Source organism: Rhyacophila brunnea, unplaced genomic scaffold (genome assembly GCF_057557595.1).
Source record: "Rhyacophila brunnea isolate RB1 unplaced genomic scaffold, BYU_Rbru_1.0 scaffold_17, whole genome shotgun sequence".
Classification (NCBI taxonomy): Eukaryota; Metazoa; Arthropoda; class Insecta; order Trichoptera; family Rhyacophilidae; genus Rhyacophila; species Rhyacophila brunnea.
The window spans coordinates 12,898,278-12,923,977 of NW_028232827.1; the positions used below are offsets into that span (position 1 = coordinate 12,898,278).

At 31.2% G+C, this 25,700-nt stretch overlaps 1 protein-coding gene across 1 annotated transcript in view; it reads left to right on the forward strand.

Annotated features, from left to right (window-relative positions):
* The first annotated feature begins 3,216 nt into the window (after positions 1-3,216).
* The window catches only part of LOC147073700 (putative inorganic phosphate cotransporter), a 42,836-nt gene continuing 20,352 nt past the window's right edge, over positions 3,217-25,700 (forward strand). Inside the window, exons 1-2 of the mRNA XM_085944581.1 lie at positions 3,217-3,411; positions 19,155-19,291. Of these exons, the coding sequence (XP_085800707.1) occupies positions 3,339-3,411; positions 19,155-19,291 (210 nt within the window). The 5' untranslated portion in view covers positions 3,217-3,338. The remainder of the gene's footprint in view (positions 3,412-19,154; positions 19,292-25,700) is intronic.

Below are 25,700 nucleotides of genomic sequence, written 5' to 3' on the forward strand. Positions count from 1 at the left end.
AATTGTATTTGTCGTCAATTGCCGCTCACCTAAACTCACCCAGGTAAAAAGTCACTCGGGTGCTCTCCCTTACAGGCCGGCACTTTGTTAATACGCTGTAATCGTACATTAAAAAAATTAACCCCGATCCGCCGTCAAGCTTTTGTTGATTATGGGGATCACGACACCCGGTTGTAATAATACATTTTTCGCTCCCATAACTTTGATTAATGAAGGTTAGATATACTATGCGAGGGTCAATCTATTTTTAAAATAATATTCTGATGAATACCATGTAATAAACACACATTATGAACGCATATTATAATAATTATCTACTATGGTTACCTATTCTATTATGTTTTTTGACAATCTTAATTATTCTTCTCGTGTACATGCGAGAGATCCGTATAGAGATAGACTATTCCCAATCATGCCTTGGCCACCGTGGTAGGTCGCTTCATTGGCTTCAAACATACTATTATCATCGATGGTGCATCTAGTTGGAATGAGCACACACGTTTCGCAGCTTCCTCTGTATTACATTCGTAGTTTGACGGTTCATTGGACTATCTCCACTTCTTCATATTACCTTCCTGGTTACTCCGGTTCGTATTCGCTTCAATGTCCTTCAAACTGTGAAGTCCTGCGTTACTCCAGAGGCAGCTACTCGCCAGGAACTTGCAAGCGGCTTCGAAATTTCATTGGATGACTAAAGGAAACTCTTCCTAAATTTTAGACATGATTGCACCGATGGTATCCATATACCTAGTAGATGTCTTTCATCATATATTTGGACTGTGCTATATATACATATGCGGCTACTTCTCTACGGACATCCGATGGTGGTATTCCAGCGAGAGTACGTGTGCACTTTTGTTACAGGAATTAGTTTCAAGCATTCTTTTCTCACATGGCGTAAACGGTTCAATATAGGACACCCGTATTCACCAGGTGAAAAAGATAGTGGTAGAGCAGTTAGTAGTTCGTAGAACATGGTAGGACATGGGATCTGACACCCCAACTATTTACACAAACTTTTTGGAGGGATTTGCGGAGAAGGAACTAGATGTTGCATGGGAGGGACCCGGTTGAGGCATGCATCTGATCTAGTATGTATACTTGGGAGTCACTTATAAATAGGTATTGTAAGGTATTTTTTAATATAACATATTTTTTAGGAATTGAGTTTATTATCATAAACGTTTTTTGTTTATTTTGAGTAAATATTATTATGGTTAAAACACTAATTGTTAAGAGTAATGGAGATAATTAAAGTGTTGAGAACTCTTGATTAAAATATTAGGTAATGGTATTGTATTATACTGGTATTGTCTAAAAAACTTAATCAAGTGGTTTAAGTTGCTACAAGATTAGGGTAGTTTTTTTTCTATAGATTAATACCCAATACACATTATGAATGTATGTAAGTTTCTGCAAAAATCTTCAAAAATGTTGCAGAGTGTTATAAAAACTATGTAAATAATTATTACGATTTATAATCATAGATAACAATATTAAATTTGACACATTTTTTATCAAAGAAAATCATCTGCGTCATCATGTTCGTGACAAAAAATCCAGTGTTGTATTAAAAGAAATGAAAACTATTTTTTTTTTTGATAATAATTATCAAATTATTATAAGACGAAAAAAGACTCTCACCAACGGCACACATCTCAAATTAGCGAAAACTATATACTATCTGGGAGAACAAGCGTCTTTTGATGGATGTACGAGTATGTTTGATGAAATGCATGACATGCACAGCCAAATGCAGAGATATCTCTGGTAAGTTAACCTAACTAAAATGTTATTATTGTCGTAAACACGTCGCTACGAGTAAGTCACCGATTTTGGTGGAGTAAGCTTTAAGTGTTGTAGCCTCTAACTGTGACTGTGCCTCTGCTGCAAATCGAAATGTTGAGATAAAAACGTTTTTACGGTTTTTTTTAATACTTCATTGAGAATTTATTGAAAAATTTAGACTGTAAAGAATATAAATACTAATATGTAGCAATCATACCACTCAGCATTAAATAAGTAACATACTTTAATATGTATGTCTTGTTATCAAAACAAAACATAGAGCAATAATATTTTACAGCATTTCCTCAATAATAACTAGATCAGTAGGGTCTGTTTTGATTTGTTAATTGCGACAACATCTCTTGTAATATATGTACTGTATTTGTATAAGTATTCATATATCCTTACTCAACTCATCGAGTCCGTCACGAGACGCACTACTATCGTCACGAGTCCTTCACTCAACATAGTCAACCGTCATTCCACTTGAATCAAGTCTCTCAGTTCATTAATATAATCAACCTCTTGATCACATCGATCTCACCAGTGCATTAGTAGGTACCCGCGATTATAATCTCACGCTATCATCTTAGACATCCTTATTAAAGTATTATTGTATTTATTGTATTCTTATATCAATCAATAAACTCTCCACCACATCATCTCTACTGCCAACAATATAAAGTTATAATAATAGTTTGACAGCGCTTACAGCGCAGTACTAACAGATCGTATACCTACCTATATAGAAAGTATTGATCAGGGAACTCAGAAATAATGGGAACTGAAAAACTTAACGGGTAAGGAGAAGCAGGCAACCGATCTCGAGTAAGGAAGAATACGGGATAAATGTAAACACGTATTATGAATACGTCATACGTCGAATACTGACAACTGCTCTCGGTTGATGCATTGACGCTCATTTAATATTGGTACGTTGATTGGTAGATTGGTGGTTTAACACACACTATTGCACGTCTATAATCCGTGGCTCATTTTTGTAAGACACTCACACATTCAAAACCCTGATTCAAAATTTACTATATTAGTGTACAGCCTATCGGAATTCTATTTATTATCTGTTCTGTGGTATTGAACGACAATACAATAATTGTATTGTTACAGATTAGCGGAAAAAAGAAGTATGGTGTTGGATAGGAAACTCGATTAAAAAATATAATATTTTTCTGAAGATATCATTTCTTATAGGAGTAGGCTCGATTCAAACTGAAGAGATTTAAAAATAACAATAATGTTGACAGGTGACACTGCCACCCCTTTTATGGTTCATAAGAATTATCAAACGATAATAATATATGGCACCCATTATAAATATTTTGTTGAAAATTATTACATCTTACAACGGATCTGGAAAACGAAACATTTGCATTCTCAAAATAAATAAGCTAATACTATAAATAAAATTTTTGCACCGAATTTCACGGAATAATTTAAAGTATTTTAAAAGGTAGTGTTTTAAGACTAGTAGCAAAAGTTCATAATATTATAAGTGAATTTAAACGAAATTATTTTATTTTTCTAGTGATAAAATGTCTAATAATATCAGAGAAAAGAAAAATTTTGTTTACCAATACGATGAAGTGAACGAAAATTCTGTAAAAGGTATGTATCTACCTACATATTATAAAATTATAAAATACCTACGCAATATGAAAGGAAACCAAATTATTTAAAGGGAATAGTAATATGGAATCGTTATGTATCTCACATTATTTATTTATTTTATATCGTGTTAGTTTTCCTCTACATACATATTATTATATCATAATATAAGTGCCTACTAAGGAGCTCAGAAATAATGGAAACTGAAATACCTAACGGGTGTGGAGTAACATACACCCGATCTCGAGTGTGGAAGAATATTGGATAAACTTAAACACATGTCGTTAAGAATACGCTTATATTTCGTTCTCACACTGCTCCCGGTTTGTGTACTGTCGCTCATTCAATATTGGTGTATTTGAAAGTTGCAACATACACTATTGCACGTCTATAATGTGTGTTTCATCTTCGAACGACACTCACACAGTCAAAATGTAGTCTATTGGGGTACATCCGATCGGAATTCTATTTATCAATATGTTCTGTGGTACCTACTAATTATTATAATATTATTAAAACGAGTTATTATTTACGCTAGTGAGGTACATTTCCTTTAATTTATACTAATGATATCTAGCGACCAATAATCCCAAGACATACAATAATTTAAAATACTCTAACTTAGTGAAGATAATTCGTTAAACATACGTTGTTATAGGTACAATATGGCTTCCTTGAATCGTTGTTCAGTTATTCATTATATTATCGAATTATTTTAATCAATGAAATGATTTATCAGATTATAATACAATTGACTGAAAACTAACATAGATTTTAATTTATCAAGACGTAATAATATAAGAGGAAATATTTAATATATTAAAATATCCAGTACCCATTTAAAAACATTATATAATAAAATAATATATATCTTCTAATATATAAAAATTAATATTTGTGTGTTTGTGTGTTTGTTTGTTCGTATTTAATGCGCAGCCATACCGTTCATCCGATTGCGATAAAACTTTGTAAACTTATTACTTGCACTTGCGGGAAGAGTATAGGCTATACTAATATATAAAAATGAATGTCTGTCTGTCTGTATGTCTGTCTGTATGTGTGTCTGTCCCGTATGCGTTCCTATACCATTCATCCGATTGCAATGAAATTTTGGTAAGTGGTTGCATGCATACCCATGAAGGTTTCTGAATTAGAAAAATCATCATCTTCTTCTTCTTCTTCATTATATTTTCTTTTATTCGTATGGTTCCTATACCATTCATCCGATTGCAATGAAATTTTGGTAAGTAGTTGTATGCACACCCATGAAGGTTTCTGAATTAGAAAAATCATCATCTTCTTCTTCTTCTTCATTCTATCTTATTTTATTCGTATGGTCCCTATACCATTCATCCGATTGCGATGAAACCTTCGTCAGTTGTTGTGGTAACACCCGCAATGGTTTTTGAATTCGTACAACTATCTTCTTCTTCTTCTTCTTCTTCTATTCATATGCGTTTCTATTCCATTCATCCGATTGCAATAAAATTTTTGTCAGTAATTGTGCCAACACCCGCGAAGGTTTCTGAATTAGTACAACCATCTTATTCTTCTATTCTATCTTCTATTCGTATGCGTTCCTATACCATTCATCCGATTGCAATGAAATTTTGATCAAGTGTTGTGCTCACGCCGCAAATGTTTCTGAATTGTTACAACTATTTTCTTTTTCTTCTATTCTATCTTCTTTTATTTGTATGCGTTCTTATACCATTCATCCGAGTGCGATGAAATTTTGACCAGTTGTTGTGAGCACGCCCGCAAAAAGTTCTGAATTAGTACAACCATCTTCTTCTTCTTCTATTCGTATGCGTTCTTATACCATTCATCCGATTGCAATGAAAATTTGGTGAGTTGTCGTGCGCACGCCTGCGAAGGTTTCTGAATTAGTACAACCATCATCATCTTCTTCTATTCGAATGCCTACCTACACCATTCATCCGATTGCAATGAAACTTTGGTGAGTTGTCGTGCGCATGCCCACGATGATTTCTGAATTAGAAAATCATCTTCTACTTCTATTCGTATGCGTTCCTATACCATTTATCCGATTGCAATGAAACCTTCGTCAGTTGTTGTGGTAACACCCGCAATGGTTTTTGAATTAGTACAACCATCTTCTTCTTCTTCCTCTATTCTATATTCTTCTATTCGTATGCGTTCCTATTCTATTCATCCGATTGCAATAAAATTTTCGTCAGTAATTGTGCCAACACCCGCAAAGGTTTCTGAATTAGTACAACCATCTTCTTCTTCTTCTTCATTCTATCTTCTTTTATTCGTATGGTCCCTATACCATTCATCCGATTGCGATGAAACCTTCGTCAGTTGTTGTGGTAACACCCGCAATGGTTTTTGAATTCGTACAACTATCTTCTTCTTCTTCTATTCATATGCGTTTCTATTCCATTCATCCGATTGCTATAAAATTTTCGTCAGTAATTGTGCCAACACCCGCGAAGGTTTCTGATTTAGTACAACCATCTTCTTCTTCTATTCTATCTTCTATTCGTATGCGTTCCTATACCATTCATCCGATTGCAATGAAATTTTGATCAAGTGTTGTGCTCACGCCGCAAATGTTTCTGAATTGTTACAACTATTTTCTTTTTCTTCTATTCTATCTTCTTTTATTTGTATGCGTTCTTATACCATTCATCCGAGTGCGATGAAATTTTGACCAGTTGTTGTGAGTACGCCCGCAAAAAGTTCTGAATTAGTACAACCATCTTCTTCTTCTTCTATTCGTATGCGTTCCTATACCATTCATCCGATTGCAATGAAAATTTGGTGAGTTGTCGTGCGCACGCCTGCGAAGGTTTCTGAATTAGTACAACCATCATCATCATCTTCTATTCGAATGCCTACCTACACCATTCATCCGATTGCAATGAAACTTTGGTGAGTTGTCGTGCGCATGCCCACGATGATTTCTGAATTAGAAAATCATCTTCTATTTCTATTCGTATGCGTTCCTATACCATTTATCCGATTGCAATGACATTTTGATCAAGTGTTGTGCCCTTGCCCGCAAAGGTTTCTGAATTAGTACAATCATCTTTTTCTTCTTCTATTTGTATGCATTCTTATGCCATTCATCCGATTGTGATGACATTTTGACCAGTTGTTGTGCGCACGCCCCCAAAGGTTTCTGAATTAGTACCACCATCTTTTTCTATTTGTATGCGTTCTTATGCCATTCATCCGATTGTGATGAAATTTTGACCAGTTGTTGTGCGCATGCCCGCGAAGGTTTTTGAATTAGTACAACCATCTTCTTCTTCTTCTATTCGTATGCGTTCCTATACCATTAATCCGATTGCAATGAAACTTTGGTGAGTTGTCATGCGCATGCCCACGAAGATTTCTGAATTAGAAAATCATCTTCTTCTACTATTCGTATGCGTTCCTATACCATTCATCCGATTGCGATGAAACTTTTGTCAGTTGTGTGCGCACACCTACGAAGGTTTCTAAATTATTATTATATAACATACAAAGTTTGTTGTTTGTTTGTTCCATCCAATTTTGATTTTTTTTTACTACATATTAATAACATTAATAACGTTTTCATATTTTGGATTCGATTTTAATTTAGTGTTCTTATGTTTGACCTTTACTCCTATTAGAATTATTTTCATATTGTCATATTGTATTACACAGATATTTTAATATTAAAAAAATAATTACCTCTTATTATTTTTCAAATATCTAAGATAAATATAACCACGAAGCGACCCTGTGCGAAGCCGGGTACTTCAGCTAGTACTATATAATAATAAGTCGTTATAAAATGTACATTTATTGAGGGGTCTCAACCTAGTATTAAATATATTTTTTAATTTGTATTACATACTTACATTTTTTTAAATAATATTTCGTATTTTACTATAATGGAAACTGTAAATGTGTATTATCTTGAAATCCTTTTTATTTGTACCGAACTGAGTTTCGGCATTGTTACCATTCCAAAGCCATGTAGTGCAGATAGATAGATGATAATGGTGATGCCGCGCAACACTCGAAAAGGAAAATTTAACGAACCGTAGCGCTCGATAATTTTACAATATTAATAATATTATCTAATTTTCTAAAAATATGTGTGTTAGATTTTTTATTATACGAAATATCTGGCTCAGACGGTCAAATTAACATTTTCATGAGACGGAGCGGTAATTTTATGGATTTTATCAACCGGAACGGTGCTCTAGTGCATCGCGGTCCATTTCGAGCCCTGATGCCGCGTTGATAACGTAAAAGACTTATGTAAATTATTATCAGTAAAATGTAATTAATTACATATTTCTTAAGATGCCCTAGCACTACACTACCTATACAGTTTTCTACAATATAGCGAAATTTTAAATTGTCAATAATTCTTATTCTACCAAAAACATTTTTATATATTTTTATGGCATTATAAAAATAGTATTTTATTTTTATTATTATGTTTCAAATAAATTGTGTTTTTGATTTTGGTTTGCGTATTTGCTAAAAAAATATAATGAAGCGGTTTAGTAGGCATTATTTTATTTTTTATTAAAAATAATATACGGTAATAGACGTGAAGGTAGTGGGTGGATTATATTGATTTTAATATTAAGTAAACAATATTTAAGCGTATTTATAATAATTTACTCCGAGAGGTGAAAGAATTATAAAACAATACATAATAATAATATAACCTTCATATAATAATAATATTGTAAAAATATGCAAGTATGTCCAATTGCTAGCAACTAGGCGCATCTGTATTTTGTATTTTTTGATACACATACCGTTTGGTAAGCTAGTTTTATCTAGTTTTATAAAAGATGACTACACTATGTTTCAAATAATTCGATGGTATTTTTTACACGGGATGTTTTACGATTAACGAAAATGATTGAATTATTATAATATTATGCAAGTATGTTTTTCATAATTGGTCATCTTGGCTATTTAGGTACATAAAACAATTAAGTGCACAAATATAACAAACATCGTAGGTATTATCTATGTACATCTAGTAATTATATTTTTACAACAATTCAAATTAACTCACACTTAAGGTGTTCAATTAGATTAGAATAATTAGATAATATGCAATACAATGAAAGCTTCAACTTTATAATAATTATATTTTGTTAATAGTAAGAATTGTTTGAATCCGATCGTAGTATTATATACTTATATATTTATTTTTCTAAAAAAATATTACTTAAGATAAATTATTTTACAACGTTTTATTAGCTCGTATTCTTGTTTGTCCGGTGGTTGTTTGTCCAGTACAAATCTTGCAATCGATTTTTAACTAACTTCCCGACTAGCTAGACATTTGAAACTTTTAGAATATATCAAAACATGATGCCAATGCATTCTTTTAATACTTTTAGCCATCTTTAATCAGAATTGAATTCATTTTCAGTTAATTCTGTTTTGTATAGAAAGTTATTTCAGAAAAATCCGTAAAAGGTAAAAGACTATTATTGGTTGCTAAGGGGGTGGTCCTAGCAACTAAATTATTAATATATACGTGCGTTACTATGGAAATCAAAATGAAATGTCAAAATGACATTTTAGTATTCTATATTTGTTTGTTTGTTTGTTTTTTATTTACTTCATATCAACTACAAGTTTGAGCATATTGTGAATAATAATTCAACAGAAAATTTAAAAACGTTGTTTATAAAAAGTTATTTTTATCTTGTAATTATTTAATATTGGGTGTGTGTGTACACTGTACAGTAAGTACCCACACTGTTTCAAATGTGATCCACCCCCTTTGTATTTAAATCTATACCAATAATAAAATTTAAATGTATGTCTGTGATTTCGAAATATTTTGTATTTTTTATTAGCGTTTAGATGGTTCATACTCATGATTCTCATGATAACAATATTGATAAAACGTGCACAGATGCTGGACTCCATTGTTAATGTGATTTTAAACGATCAGTTCAGTGTTAGTCTTCGTTTCAGTCGAGCTGTCAGTTAAGGGGGAGCCTTGTGCCTACCAGAGGCACCTAGCGGAAAAATACGAAGCTTGCGACATTTTTTTGATAATTTACAATTTCAACTGTATTAATAAATTATAATTATTAAATTAATATTAATAATTAATAAATATGTATCTGAAAACATTATAAAGAAAAAAAATATGTCAAAGATAAACTTACAATTGTAAAAAAATCTGAATTTGTGACATATTTATGTCCACAGTTATTATTACATTATATTTTATGGTCATATTTATTATTAAAATTTAGTTTGTTTATAAAAAATATAAATGTGAAATATGTGAAAAATAAATAAAAAGGATTTCAAGTTATACACATTTATATTTTTATAAAAATCGATGTTTTTTAAAATAAATATAAAAAATATTAAAACTATGAATTACTTAGTCAAAAATCTCTATGTTAAAACATAAAAAAACTTAGTAAACTAAATTTTAATAATAAATATGACCATAAAGTATAATGTAATAATAACGTAACTGTGGACATAAATATGTAAAAAATTCAATTTTTTTTTACAATAATTGTAAGTTTATTGACTTACAATTTTTTTTTAATGTTTCAGATATATATTTATTAATTAATACAGTTGAAATTGTAAATTATCAAAAAAATGTCTCAAATTGCAAGCTTCGTATTTTTCCGCTAGGTGCCTCTGCTGATATAAGCATACCCCTTAAACGTAAAAACTGAAGCGGCTGACTGAAACTAAAACAGAGACGTGGCAAGATTGGCTTTCCATCTGTTAACGTATAAGTTTTTAGAGTTGCCTGTTAAATTGACGTGTAAAATACTAAATGACAGTGTTTATTCGGATTTATCGGTAATATTTATGGTTATGGAAAAATAGTGATAATTAGTGTGATAAAGTTCGATAAATTTAACAGAAAAGTTAAGATAAAACTTTTCTAAAATGGCACACTTGCAACATTTCATGACTAGTAGGAAAGTAGCCAGATTGCAGTAGTAGAGTGGTAAGGTGAGGTGGTAAAGGAGTTATTTCCGTATTTTACGTGGACGAAGTAATCATAAAATGAATAGGTACATTAAAAATATAATATCCATTTCTGCACAACATGGATGTAGATCAGGGGTGGGGGGGGGGGGGCAAACTTTTTGGATGGAGGGCCAAATTCAAGAATTCAAAATGAGCGGCGGGCCGCAAGTAAAATACCATTTTTTGATATACACTATTTATTATCACGAAAAATGAACATTACAAAAAAAATAATGAGAAGAATGAAACTGTTTTGACATTTTTTTTAAATTCAGTTTTCTTTGTAGTTGATATTCTCAAAACTGCTTTTAAATGGGCATCGGAGATATTTGATCGTAAAGAATTTTTATTGAGGTTCATGATCGAAAATGTTTGTTCACATAAATAGGTTGATCCGAAAATAACGAAAATTTTTCTTGCATAATCTTTAAATTGGTCGAATTTGTCTGAATGAAGGGCGTTGTAAAATTTGGAGATTTCTTCACGACGATGCAATTCTCTTAAATCAGTGTCACACTGCAGATCAATAATCTTAAGTTGTAGGTACACTATCAATATCTATTGGAAATGTCTCTACATTGTAGATAATACTATTATTTGTCATTCAAATACAAATATAATATGTATGTGTACATTATGTATTTTTTTATTATTATTATTTTAAATCTAATGTGTATACTACGACACACCGGAAGACATTTCCACACGAACCTTGAGTACAGATTTTTTTATAGACATACTTACAGAAAAACCTGTGTGTTTTCATCTAAATTCTAGATATATTGATTATGATAAGTCATAATTATTAATACCAATTTTTAATAGGTGTTATGTCCATAATGCGGAAATCACCTATCACGTACTGAGTAAATAATAACATAATAATTATGGCATGTTATTTAAATAAATATGATATAAAATAAAATAAATCATTTAATGTGAATGTAATTTAAAATTTAAATAAGTTTCTACCGACAGCATTCGTTTTCAAATAATATTATTAAAACTCAATGATTCTGCAATATTTAATTTGTATGGGTGTTAAAGATCAGGAATGATTTCGAATTATCATGCATGTCACAGTATTATAATAAATAGTCCATTTGTAATAATTATGTCTCGATATAAGAAATAAGACTATGAAAATGCAGAGCGCATTTTTTCAGTAGAGGTCATTTGAAATACATGCACTATTAAGAACTCTTTTTTTAAAACTTCTTCCATTCTTATTTGCAAACACTATATATTATAAACAGGTTATAGCAGAATACATAATAGTATATTACACAGTGAATTAATAAATTGGTATATAGTAATAATAATAAAGGAGTACTTAAACAAAAATGACAGTGAGAAAAGGTGTAAAATTAAATGATATTATATGATTATATTATATGATGTCTCTAAGACATCAAATGTCTCAAAGACAAAAGTGATGGGGAACTGCTTTTCGGACCCTGCGATTATCTGTATCAATGGCACCCAACTCGAGCAAGTCAGCAGCTACGTCTATCTCGGACAGCAGGTGCCCATAGACGGAAGCATGCACGATGAAATTGCTTGCAGAACAAAGCTGGGATGGAGTGCTTTCGGACGTCTGAATAGTATCTTCAAGAATGACCTACCATTATGTCTTAAGCGTAGGGTGTTCAATCAATGTATGCTGACCGTGCTCACGTATGGCTGCGAGACGTGGAGCCTCAACACGAGAGATGTCCAAAGGCTAAGAGTCACTCAGCGAGGCATGGAGAGGTGTATGTTGGGCATCACGCGAAAGGACCGTAGGAGAAACGAATGGGTTAGGAAGCAGACAGGAGTACGCAATGTAATAGACGTTGCCAAACAGCTGAAATGGAGATGGGCGGGGCACATTGCTCGCCGAAAGGATGGCCGCTGGACAAATGCCGTCATCCAATGGTACCCAGGGGTCACGAAACAGCCACAGGGTCGCCCTAAAAGCCGCTGGATTGACGAACTGATAAAGTTCAGCGAAAATACGTGGCAGCGAACGACACAGGACCGAGAGAGTTGGAAGAAGCTTGGGGAGGCCTTCATCCAGCAGTGGATTGACCCCGGCTGATGATATTATATGATATTATATGAAACTAATGTTGATTAAACCTAGGACTTATATCCTAGGTTTCTCCTAGTGTATAAACTACCTTCTCCTTTCCCTTTGATACCTCTAGACTTCCTAATGATTGACTGAAGTTGGATGGGATTTCCACTTAGTTATATACATAACTTTCTTTATTCCTACGGAGAATAAAACAATTATTATAATAATTAAAATTATTTATTATTTTTGTAACCTTCTGTATCAAATTTCGCCAAGCGGATTCAAAAATTTGCACCATGAACTTATGTATTCATTATTGAGAGTGGGAAAAGTGAGGTGATTTTTTAGCCAGGTTCATTTTAGCATGAGTCACCTTAGTTTTATTAGTTGATTGGAATTACACAGTCGGATTTAATGTTAGAATAATACACAGGCGCGCACACGGACAGTTTACACGGGGGCGGTCCGATTGTATATACATATTTATTCATAGTCAGTTAAAAGATGGCGCTGATTGATTAAGATAAAATGAAATTTACATTGAGCATATGCGCAATTTAACAATATTTTTAAGTACAATAGAACTATGATTATCCATATTATCAAATGTCCAGATTTCTATATAATTTAAAAAATATGTATAAGAAAAAGGTACGATTAAAAAAAAGTGAAATTTTATATGAAAGTTTTCCGGAAATAATTTTCTTTGTATTTTTCCGAAAATCCAGATTTTTCGTAATCTGGACTATTTTTTATATTCAATTGTTTTGGATAATCTAGGTTCTACTGTTTTATTAATCGAGGGCGGTCCGGAACCTCTGACTGTATAACGTGTGCGTACACTAATGTATTCTTTATTTACATTGTTTTGCAAAAGATGGCATAAGCGCAGAATCAATAAGAAATCGAAACTTTGAGAACAATTAAAAATAATGCATAAACATAATAATATGTATACAAATGTAATACAATATAGACTGGTTTAAAAATAATGAAATCATTTGAACCATGAAAAAATATGAACAATGGATACACCTTATATTATTGAAACATTAAAAATGGGTAGTGAATGACTGGTGTTTATTTGAAAGTGAAATAAAAAGTTCCTACAAGTTGAAAAAAAAATAAGACAAATTTAAAAAGTAAAATAAAAATAATTTAACTGGCGTAAAAAAAATAATTATGTTTTTGGAAAAATTATTTAAAAAAAAATCATGATTTAAAAATTATTATTTGATAATATAAAAATGGTGAAAATATAGTGGATGAAAAAAAATATAAATTTAAATAAATTTATGGTAATATAGTTATGTGAATATTATGTTCACAAGAAGCCAGTAGTATTTTGACAGAGATGGCACTTATTAAGTACAACCTACTACTTTTAGTTATTGTACCTAAGTTATAATTAATTAATTAATTAACTATAATACAATTTTTATTTTTTTTTCAAAAAATATATTTTTGATAAAAATGTGCTCCAAATAAATATTTTAAAATACTTATGCGTAACATAACCAAACTTGCAGTATCAATTAATTGTTTTTATTTATAACAATTTAGTAAAAAAAATAATATATTTAACATTATTCTTGTAAGAAGTTGTATATTAAGTAGTTTTAATATGAAAAAAAAAATAATTTTACTCGTATAAGACTCTTGTGATAACTATAAATTAAATGTGATTTGATAAACACTGTATAAAAATAATATATGTGAGTATTATTTAAAAATGACGGATAATAATAATATTAATTTTAGTTAAACAGTATATTATAAACGTGATAATATTTACTATGTTAACGAAACACGTATCGTATTAAGATATGCTTATGTGTGATTAATACAAAGTTATTTCATGAAGAGATACATGATTATTAACTTAATGTATTAAATGTAAATAAAATAAATAAAAATATATTATTATTGCATAATAATTTGACATAATTATTATCCCCATTCCTTTTTCTATTCGAATATCATTGACAACAGGACAATATAAGTATTAGTTAAAAGTTGTTTCGAATGGTTGCAAAATCATCTATAGGCAAAGATAACGAATAGACTTCAAATAATGGATTCGGCTGAATTTAAATTCCAAGTATTCATTATGAGTTGATTGCAAAATATAGTAAAAAGTTGTCTTTTACTGTGGAGTGATAGTTGTTTTGTGTTCTATGCGTTTCTTTTTTTATCTGACATTAATAAAAATTCGTCTGTTATTTTGTTTTCTTTGAATTCATAATTTCATATTATAACGTCATTGACGTTTCAGTGAACTAACTTAAAAAAAAAGATAAAATTATATTTATTATATGGCTAAATTTATATTATAATATATCATTATTTATTCAAAGTTATTATAAAACACATTTTTTTTAAAATATTTATGGTTTTTATAAATAGAGTAAGTTGTGTAACAGTGGAGCATATTCCACAGATCATCATTCCCACTATTCCTCTCCTGTAAATGTGGACATTATATTGAAGATGTGACGAAATATTTCGAAGCAATACACATAAGAACCAGTATCGAAAGTCTAGATAAGAAAAGTTAATAGTAATATTTATGATTTTGAGTAAAGTTTTTAAGGCTTTATACATTTAAATAAAAAAGCAATCACCTGTTTATAAATAAATTATTCGGAAAATCCATAATTTATATCATTTTATTTTGTTTCTTCGGTGTTTCAACGTTTTAGTGTTAATCGTTATAAAGTAATTTTAGCAATTCAATATTTTCTCTTGTTTATTCAAGCGCTATTTTTACATTATAATAAAACTTAAAAATCAATTAAATAACGACAATTTCATTTATAACGAGTGAATGATTAAATATTGATAAACCAATTGCCATATTTTAAAATTTCCTATTTAAAAAATGAAGACTGCTACAAACTTCAGGGACCATATTAAAAGGGGGTTTGGACGAAATCCTGAAGGCCGGAATCCCGAAGGCCGAAATCCCGAATGCTGAAATCCCGAATGATTTCGTGCGGCACCCATTATAAGGACACATAAATTAAAATAAAAAAAACTTATCCATTGTTGACATGTTTACTCTATATCACAATAAGCGTGTTTATAATTTTAATAAAATACTTTAATAATTATTAATTTATTATATATAGTTATAATGTAATATTTTATACCGAGTTTTTTTATAAATAAAACATTGTTTTTCAAACACGCTTTAAATTATTTAAAATAAAAATTGTACACCCATCCCAAATAAACGCAAAAATAGTGTTATGGTTTAATACTAATCTTCAGTCACGAACGCTTTATATGGAGTGTTTTTGAAGCAATAAAATCTGTTATGCATTATAAAATAAATCATTGTTGTATCAAAAAAATGGTTCAAATAACTATTCTTGCTGTAAATAAAATAAAATATATTTTTATTAAAGTATAATTCAGTTTAGATAACAATGTGAAGGTAGTCCAGTCGTGGTTTTCTAGACATCTGCATGCGTCAAACCCTTACGGTTTACTGGTTCAAAGAAACTGCTCGAGGTCCGCATGAGAGAGCTTCAGTTACGACTCTTCTAACCGGTTATTTTAGAAGGTCAATATTATTTCGCGTTTATTATTTTGCAAACACACATACATTTAGCAAAGTGACGAATAGTTCAGATGTTGCCAATGTATGTCAATTTTTTTCTAGACTGCCCACTTAGGGAAAAAGTTAATTAAATGCATTTACTTATTGTCTGACAATTCTCAGTAGAAAGTTGTCACGCTATAATGTAAATTATCAGTTGTAATACTGTTATATTAAGCAAAGCATAATATTAAAATAATAGGCCATCAATGTTATCTACATATACTTTTTTGGAGAAATATTTTTTTTGCAACAATGACGAAAAGAACCTTCTTCTATAGAGCGAAAAAGGGATCCAGGAAGTTTCTACATGCACATTTGCTATTCGCAAAATATTTATTTATTAATATTATAGTGATCGTTAAAAATCACAAATTTTAGACGTTTACAACATGGCATGAAAAAACAAAGAAATATTGTTAAACCAATCATAAAAAAGATACATGGACGCAGTAAAACACAAGTAGACGTTATATACCTACACGGACTTTTCTAAAGCTTTCGATAAAATCAATCACTGCATTTTACTTGAAAAACTCTGGGCCCTGGAGATTCACGGTGATTTATTACGCTGGATTTCTTCATACATCTCAAATCTGTCGCAAGCTGTTGGAATTAAAGAATTCGTATCTAGTTTTATACACATTCCATCTGGAGTACCGCAGGGGTTGGTCTGCGGCACCTTGGTCTGCTTAAACTCATCCTTACGTACGTGAGATCTATTAATATCCGAAGCGGTTTGGTTGAAAAGAGTTATTGCTCTCCCAATTGCCATCACCAATAGCAGGTTAGTACTGCACCTTGGGAGAATAGACAACTGATGCCCTCGATTTCTAAGATAGTTATCAGGGACACACAGGTCAATGCGACCAATGATTGTAAAGATGGGAAATCTGCCAACACTCTACTGTAATATTATAAAATAAAATAAACCTAATTGTATTTATACTATAACATCCGAGAGTTTTGAACGATCTATAAATGTGGCGTTGTAGGCCATCCATGGACTGAAACCGTATGCGGTTTCGAACCGTGTGCTATACTAAGCTTATCTTTTCTGGTCATGGAAATATATTTCCACAAAGTATATTATAAGCATCTAATCGTATCCGTTTATACCATACACTTACATTTTGAAAGTTAGTGAAAATATATTTTCATGAACAAAAATTATAAGTTTAGTATGGCACACTGATTTAAACCGCATACGGTTTCAGTCCATGGATGGCCTCTTATTCTCAAACGATTTATTATTACTATTCCAAGAAAACTGGATATTTCTTTGTGTATAGTAATGTTCAGTGACATCCCTAGACAAAATGCCGCCCCTGGCCAGCGCCATAATGCTGCCGAATTTTTTATACAATATTTTTTATCATCCGTGCTGGTGTCGTTTTTCATCACCAATGACGTCGAAGGGCAACGGAAGTAAACTAGACATCGCGAACCCGACAAAAAATTAAAGTCATTTTTTTTGCTAATTAATACATTTTGTTTCCAACCAGTCAGCTGAATTTTTGAAAGGAAAGATATTTTCGTTATTAAGTAGGTACTTAGTAGGTAGTTATTTCTATATTATACCAAATGATTCTACTCGATTTGCCGCCCTTCGAGTAACTGCCGCCCCCAAGCGACTCTCAATCTGCCTACCCCCACGGGCCGTCACTGGTAATATTATTAGTGTTTGAAAAAGTACATTTCAGGGAAAGTATTCAAATTATGTACGTTGCTTTGAATATCAACTACCTTGTATGTTCACGTGACATAATCAAGTAATTAACTTAATTATAATTGTTCATATAATCCAGTTAGGTATATGATTGAATGTTTTTTCACACATAATAGGTAGGAATGTGGTGATGTGAAAACTGTTAAAAAATTATATGTTACTTGTACTTAAGAGCGTAGATAAGTGAAACGGCAAATAATTTTCAACACTCTATGTGGAACGAAATTTCGGCCGCGTTGAGGCGCGTTGCCATTCGGAGAGGAATAGTCGATCTGTTCGCACGTCAATTTCTTTTGTGATTGAGTCGTCTGAATATATTCTTAAATCGTGTAAAGATGACTTAAAAACGTTCCGCAGGTACTTGAAAAAGGAAACATGTCAATGAATATACTATTATTATTACGAATATAATAATAAACATAACATAAAAAGGATGCATGTTGAATTTTTATGAGAAATTATATTTCGTTCCGTTCGCGTCATTTGCACCCGCGACCCGCAATCCGCGCATCGCCTAGTCACGATCTTTTTAGACCATGCCTCAGCTTAGGTATAGCCTTAAGCCCGGAGCATAGATCGATTGAAAACGAAGTAACTTTTAGTATGCCATTTTCACTAACTGGGCAGAATAGTAGGATGAATTGACCATTATGAAAAATAAATATAAGTACTTAATATAATGTTTTCTGACGTAATCAGCACTTACGTCTCTTGGAAATAGGTTAAATTTCATGCTCAAAAATTTCGTAGTATTTCTGTGTAGACACGCTACATCTGTTTATTTAACTTCATCTTACTAACAAAATTACCATACTAAAGTATGTGACAATTAATAGGGAAACAACTCAAAAAACATTAATGATTTTTGATAATAATTTTGCTAAATTATAAAGAAAACACCTTTCTACATTGAAGTGCATTATTAAACAGATGTATGACACAAGCGTGTTTACACGCACGAAAATTCACGAGAGGCCGGCCATAGAAAATTGGCGTGTTTACACGCTGTAATTTACACTCATACTATACCCGGTCGATTGTTTTGAATAATTTAATATATTATACACATGCATTGCCATTTTTTGAATCATGGTGGAATATTTAAACGAAATACAAGTCTTTATGATTTTACCAAAAAATGAGAGGAAGGTTCATTTTTTCATATAAATTCACGGCCCGTCGGGTACCTCCATGCTAATATCTCCCGGCATAACTGGGGGTTAACTTGTATATACGTAATGTAATATGTAAGATACGTGTATACGTAATATGTAAGATACCAAAGAAGGTTTTTTTTATTATGATATCGTAAATAAGGAAACATTAAATAAAATTGTATGATTTAATCTTTTCAGGTATCGGGTTGGGAGTACGCCATGTTCAGGTCCTGCTAATGTTCATATGCGTCTTGTGCGCTTACGGCATCAGGGTATGTCTGAGTATCACAATTGTTGCCATGACATCAAAAACTTCCACCAGCGAAGACGTCACAGTGAGTCAATAGCAGTTTAGATGAGGCCACTAAAGTCAAGTCAAGATTATATATAAAAGCTGTACACATTTTTTTGCGAACACATTAAGCAAGGCTTCGTGGGATAGCGGTCACGGAGTTTTTTTTTATTATATTCAACTTGAATATAAATTGATTTCAAGAAGTCATATATTATAATAATTTATTATAACTAAAGTCGACCTATTATTATATACGTACGAAGTAGAACAAACGTTTTGGTTTACAATTAAATTCTTTCATAATTAATTTGGCAAATATTATATACTTTTAGGTACCTATTTAAAATAATCTATTTTAGTGAAGTTTACTTGATTTAAAATTATTAAGATTTTTAAAAACAAAAACTTAAAATGTTATGGAAAATTGTTGGTTGATATAATATACATTAATCAGTGGCTACGGTGGATGGAGGCTATGTAGATTCGACATAAATAGTGCAAATTACACTTTGTCAGTCATACTTATTTGTTTTCATTTAACTAATAATACACATTGTAGATTTTATTGGTTAGTTTTTAAAATTTATTCAGCCCTGTCTAGACTAAACCATAAAAGTAGAGGTTGGATGTGGAGAACCGAAAAACATTAAGCACACTTTGGCAGTCATATTTATTTGATTTTATTGGACTAAGAATACAAATTGCAAATTGTTTTTAAAATTCGATTAAGCTCTGCCTAACCAATTCATAAACGATAAAAAATAGTATAGAGATAGTAAAAGATAGAATTTGCAGTCTTAGTTCAATAAAAACGAATAAGTATGACTGACAAAGTTCGGTGTGTAATATTTATGTCAGATTTCCACAACCTACTTCCACCCTTTGCCACTTATACATTTACGCAATCGTAACTGCGACAAAATCACCTCATAAGTATAAATTACCTATATTTTTTTATTTCATCCTGAATATAAGGCAGTAACACAAGGTTGTTTATATTAAAAATACATAATTTTTAAAGATCTAAAAATACACACATTGAAAATTCTTAGATAAAAAATTGGACCACCCTCTGGACAATCTAACTTTTTAAAAGGATACTTTAATTTTTTTCTAAATTAGTTACTTACTTACTTTAATTTAATTTTCGATCATGGACAATAAAAGATATGGGATAGTCGTGATTTTTGATAATGATTGAAATATTTTTGTTAATAATTATAAATTGAAAAGTACTTAAGTGTACCTACTTATTGGATTTTTTCTGACTATTACATGAATCCAGGCATGCCGATAACTTTTGTAACTTTGCACATAGGAGTTAACTGATTCTTTCAGTAGAAAGAAAAAAGACCGCATTCATAAGTTAGTCAATTTGACAGAAAATTGGCCTGGCTACTTGTTGACAACATTTATTATAAATTAAAATTTATGAATCATTTCCATTAAGCCTATAATAACTACCCAAAACAATAATAAAATGGCTAATATAAAAAAAAACTCATTTTATGATATTGACCATGAAAAATATAACAAAATACTCTTGAATACTTCCGTAATTGTTTGAAATCGATATAATTATGTATGGTTATTTTAAGATCACAGTGACATGCATAGAAATTAGCTCATTAGTACTTACCTATATACTTTTTTTTTTTTTTTTAATTGGCGGTACTTTACGAGTTATTTTCCATAAATTTGTTTTGAATACAAGTAATTTGGTTACTTCTTGAATGAATTTATCATTACAATAATTATTATTTTTTTGATGACGACTCCAAATTATGAAAAATTGATCTTAATTTCTGACGAATAAGAGCAATAATTGGGCCAGTTAACAATAATTATAATAAAACAGAATAGCAGGTGTTTTCAGTTTTTTGATTCGTCATAAAAATTATTTAAATTATACAACATTATTGATGTTGAACAAAAAATGCTATTTAATGTTTGTTGTCTTATGTGCTATTGCTTTAATATAAAATTTTACTTTGTGTTACTGTAATATGCCTAGGGACATCTATCGAATGAATTACGAAACATGCAATTTAATAATATTTACTGAATATATATATTAAAGATCGTTTTAACATACCTACCTACATACTTGTGTAAACTCTCAAACCAAACCAAACCTAACCCAACGATACAATAATCTATAAAATGAGCACACGCTGAAGGCTTTCATTTTATTTATATATATATTATTTTTTGATGATTATTGTTTCGATCAAAAATGGAGAATACATTTTTGAATAATTCATAGTTTTTTTGAATTCAAAAAGGACTTATTGACTTGGAAGTTATATCAATAATTCGAGTTTCTGTATTTTAACAATATTTTGTGAATGTAAAACTGTGAGAGAGTAATTAACGTTTAGTTTTAAAATTGATTTGCCATTCTAGCGACAAGATCAATATATTTTAACGGTAATAATTATTATACGTTTAAAAAGTGGTCTCTATAACACTAAATTACTACTCAAACCACCACGCCATGCATCGTTGCCAACCGCGATGCGATAAAAATGTTTACTAAATTCTCTGACATAGATGGCTAGACGATGTTTTTTTAACGACGGCTAAAAATCTTCGAAGGAGAATTGGGTAAATATAGACATATTATATTCGGTTGATTTAAATGTAGTCGATTAAAAATATAGGACATTAGGAGGAAACTTAGGCGAAACACAAAATATATCACAGTTTCAATACAGAGGTTTTCATAACGTATAGTTTACGAATAACAGAAAATATGATTCTTTCGAAAGACATTGTGTATATTTCTGTGAATATTAAGCTAATATTTTATGTAAAAACTATTTTCTAACTGTTTGAATATTTTTGGTTGATGTGAATTTTGACTAACGCGGTGTGCGATTATTTTATTTTGTTACGCCAAAGAAGTATAACTTTTAACGCGTGTACATAAGTACGCACACCGATTTTTTTTTAAATTTCTAATTTTGTAATCTGAGTGGCAATTATTATATTACAGCTTTTGATATTTTTCGTATTCTACAATCAATAATTATCAAGTTCAAGTAAGTTACTATAAAAAATCTAGGAGTGATCCGTGACTTCGGTTAGTAATTAAAGTAATACCTACTTTGATTTAAAATACAAAAGCCGATCGCCAATAGTAACTCAATTTGGAAAGCGTTTCAGATAGTATTATCAGCCATTACTGTTTTCAAAATTATGTATATTCAATAAAGATAAAAGTCAACGCACAGCAAAAAGCAATGTTATAAAACGTTTGACTCTGTCAAAGATATATTTTGATAGTCTAATACCGCTATAAAACTGGCATAATATGAACCACCATAGAATGGAGACAGTTTTATTATGGCGCGGGGACTAGTAGATTCATGTCCCGATCGACTTAATGTCCCAACCCTTTAGAGTAGTCGAAAATTTCATATCTTATTCATATTAAGTACCTCTTAGTCTATTAGCAGTCTTATTGCGACGCACCCCTCTCAACAGGTATTTCCTTTATAATTAAATAACTGATATAAATCTCTGCCATATGTTATTGGCATGTGAAATTAACAGGTTTTATAAGTATAATAAAATTCTAGCTAAATTTATTATTGCTGAAAATTGACGATAAATATCATATAATAGATATAGAACCAGTTATGGAATATTTCTGCATAACATTTTATTTTATATAGACATGTTATTTGGTTATTTAAAAAATTATATGGCTACACCTGAGACGCAGTAATTTTAATACATACAATACGTATTTCAAATTACGAATTATCTTATGAGAAAGCAATAATCTTAAATTTGTATTGGGTATTTGACAAAATATATTTATACCTTTATAATAATAAATGTATTATTGATTAATTTAATACAACGCATTCATTTAGTATTTCTTCCACTTTTATTATTTAATTAATTTGGATCGGTTTTATCCACCTGAGGGACATTCGCAACTGCACCATGAATAATTATTATTGACAGTTAACAGAGTAAAAGATATTTATAATATGTAACAATTCCAAATTCAAAAAAAAAACGTATTATTTTGATATCTACTCATTTTATAAAAATTAAAAAGACAAAAGCAAGTCGCAAATACTGCCACTTACATACTATCCATCCATTTTATACTTGGAATATTTAAAAAGAAAACAAAAAAATCTTCTGCCACTTGCATACAAACTATGACAATTTATTATCCAATGTCAAAAAGTGTCATTTTTAATACATATTATTATTTTTGTTTATTGATTGCTACAATTTTTAAAACTTATCGGAATAACTTGAGTGCCATAAGAATTTTTAATTACACTCCAAGCTCAGTGAGATCTAAGAATTATTGCTAATCTAAAAAATTGCACGTGGAATGGGCAAGGTAAATAAGCTGCTTTAAAGAAATTCAATTGCACTACAGTGGCATAATATGCAATTTTGCTTTTTTTTAATATAATGGGATTGGACATACCTGTAGGCTTGTGATGGTATTATTGGTTCAGCAGAATATCCCTCAGAATTTTTTAACTATATTTTCTCTATCAACTTATGAACTGAATTTCATAAGGGGGTTAAAAAAACATGATGATATCGACCACGCAAAAATATTATTGGGTCTTCTTCTTCTTCTTGGTCGTGCACTCATGGCTGAGGATCGTGACCACATTTAAATTTCGCCATCCTTTGAGCGACCAAGACTTTCCATCCTTCTCGATCTTCCGCTTCTCTCAGGGCAGAATGGATGGTGCCCCCAGTCAGCTCTTTCACTTGGTCGCTCCATCGCGCAGACGCTCTTCCTCTGTTTCGTCTTCCCTGGAGGCTACCCAAAACTACCAGTCTCTCCAGGTTGTTCGGTCCGCGCCTGACAATATGCCCAAAAAAACTGCAGAATTCTTCTCAGACATATCGTCGAGAGCCGTTCCTTTATCTTCAGTCTCTGGATGATTGACTGGTTCGTCCTGTGCTCCGTCCAAGAAATGCGAAACATTTGGTGCCAACACCACATCTCAAAGGCATCAATTGCCTTCCGTTCTCTTGCCTTCAGGGTCCACAACTCGACTCCGTATATAAATATCGAGAACACTAATGTTTGCACAAGCATCATTTTTGTGGCAATCGAAATTCCCCGATCCTTCCATATAGTGGTAAGGCGTGTCATCGCATTTTTTGCAATTTGTTATTGGGTAGTCAGTGTTTTTTAAGAATATCTGGATTTATGTATTATTTACTCATTAAAAGCACAGAAAAATGTATACCGAGATTCAATGGAGTGAGCCCTTAAGAAATTTAAATGTAAAGTAAATATTGTATAAATTATCGAATACGGCATAATTCATGTTCTGAAAGTATCCCTTCATTTTAACCGACATGTACATGTTTGACACTTCAGTCTATATGGGCGACGATGAAATGTGGTCGTCAAAGCCTACATCGATAGTAGAGTAGTAGATAGTAGAGTTTGGCAATAAGTCCCCGGGTCACATACGTGCATTATTTGTAACCAATAAATAGATGATCATAATCACATGCCCGTATATTGAATTATTTCAATAATAAATTTAATTTAAGTAAAAAATATTTTGTTATAAAAATATGTACAGATTGAAATAAGTAAGTACAGTAGGTACTCTCTCAGTAATCCGCCACCCCAATAATCAGACAACTGTCCAATTAGTGAAAGCGGTGGATTATAATGCATAAATACAAAATATGGTAAAAATTAAAACACGTTTTTCGTAAAAATAGTTTTTTTTGAGAAATTTGTATTATTACGGCAAATTACGGTTTTATTTATAATCAAAATCAAGCATTTACTAATTTATACCTACATATTTATAAACTAAGTTTATTAACTGAATATTAAACAGTAATTCAATTGACACAACTAGTTGTTCAGTGAGGCAGATATTCTTGAATGACTTAGGATTCCTGGCTTTCCCTTTGACCAAAAGCTTTATTTTGTGTGTCCCGGTTGCATTGGAGTACGGCATAATTATTGTGATGCGGTCCTTGGGCACTTTCCTCCTGGTACATTAATTTCTTCGCGATGGACGTACGTTTTACGAAGAAGAGGTTTCCGAAATAAACCCGTCACATCTGCGTTGTACACTTGTAGGCGGCGAACTACTGAATTTGACAATCGAATACCGGCGAATTATAGAGCTTGATTTTGTGCTTTTGTGCACCCATCTTATTGACTTTAGAAATTGAGTGTTGTCCATATGTGTTTAAATGTTATCGACCCCTGACTTAAAGTATAAAAATCTGGAAAATATCTTCTGTACACGTTCTAAAACTAATCTATAATGATATAAAAACTCATTGGGCGAAATGTTGTAAAACTTCGATGGTATTTTTAGTGATCTGATAGCTAATGTGGCACAAGCCTAAGGGGATATTTTAAGTGTGTATAGTACTTATTGTGCGTATGTATACATCATGCATAATGTAGGTAGCAG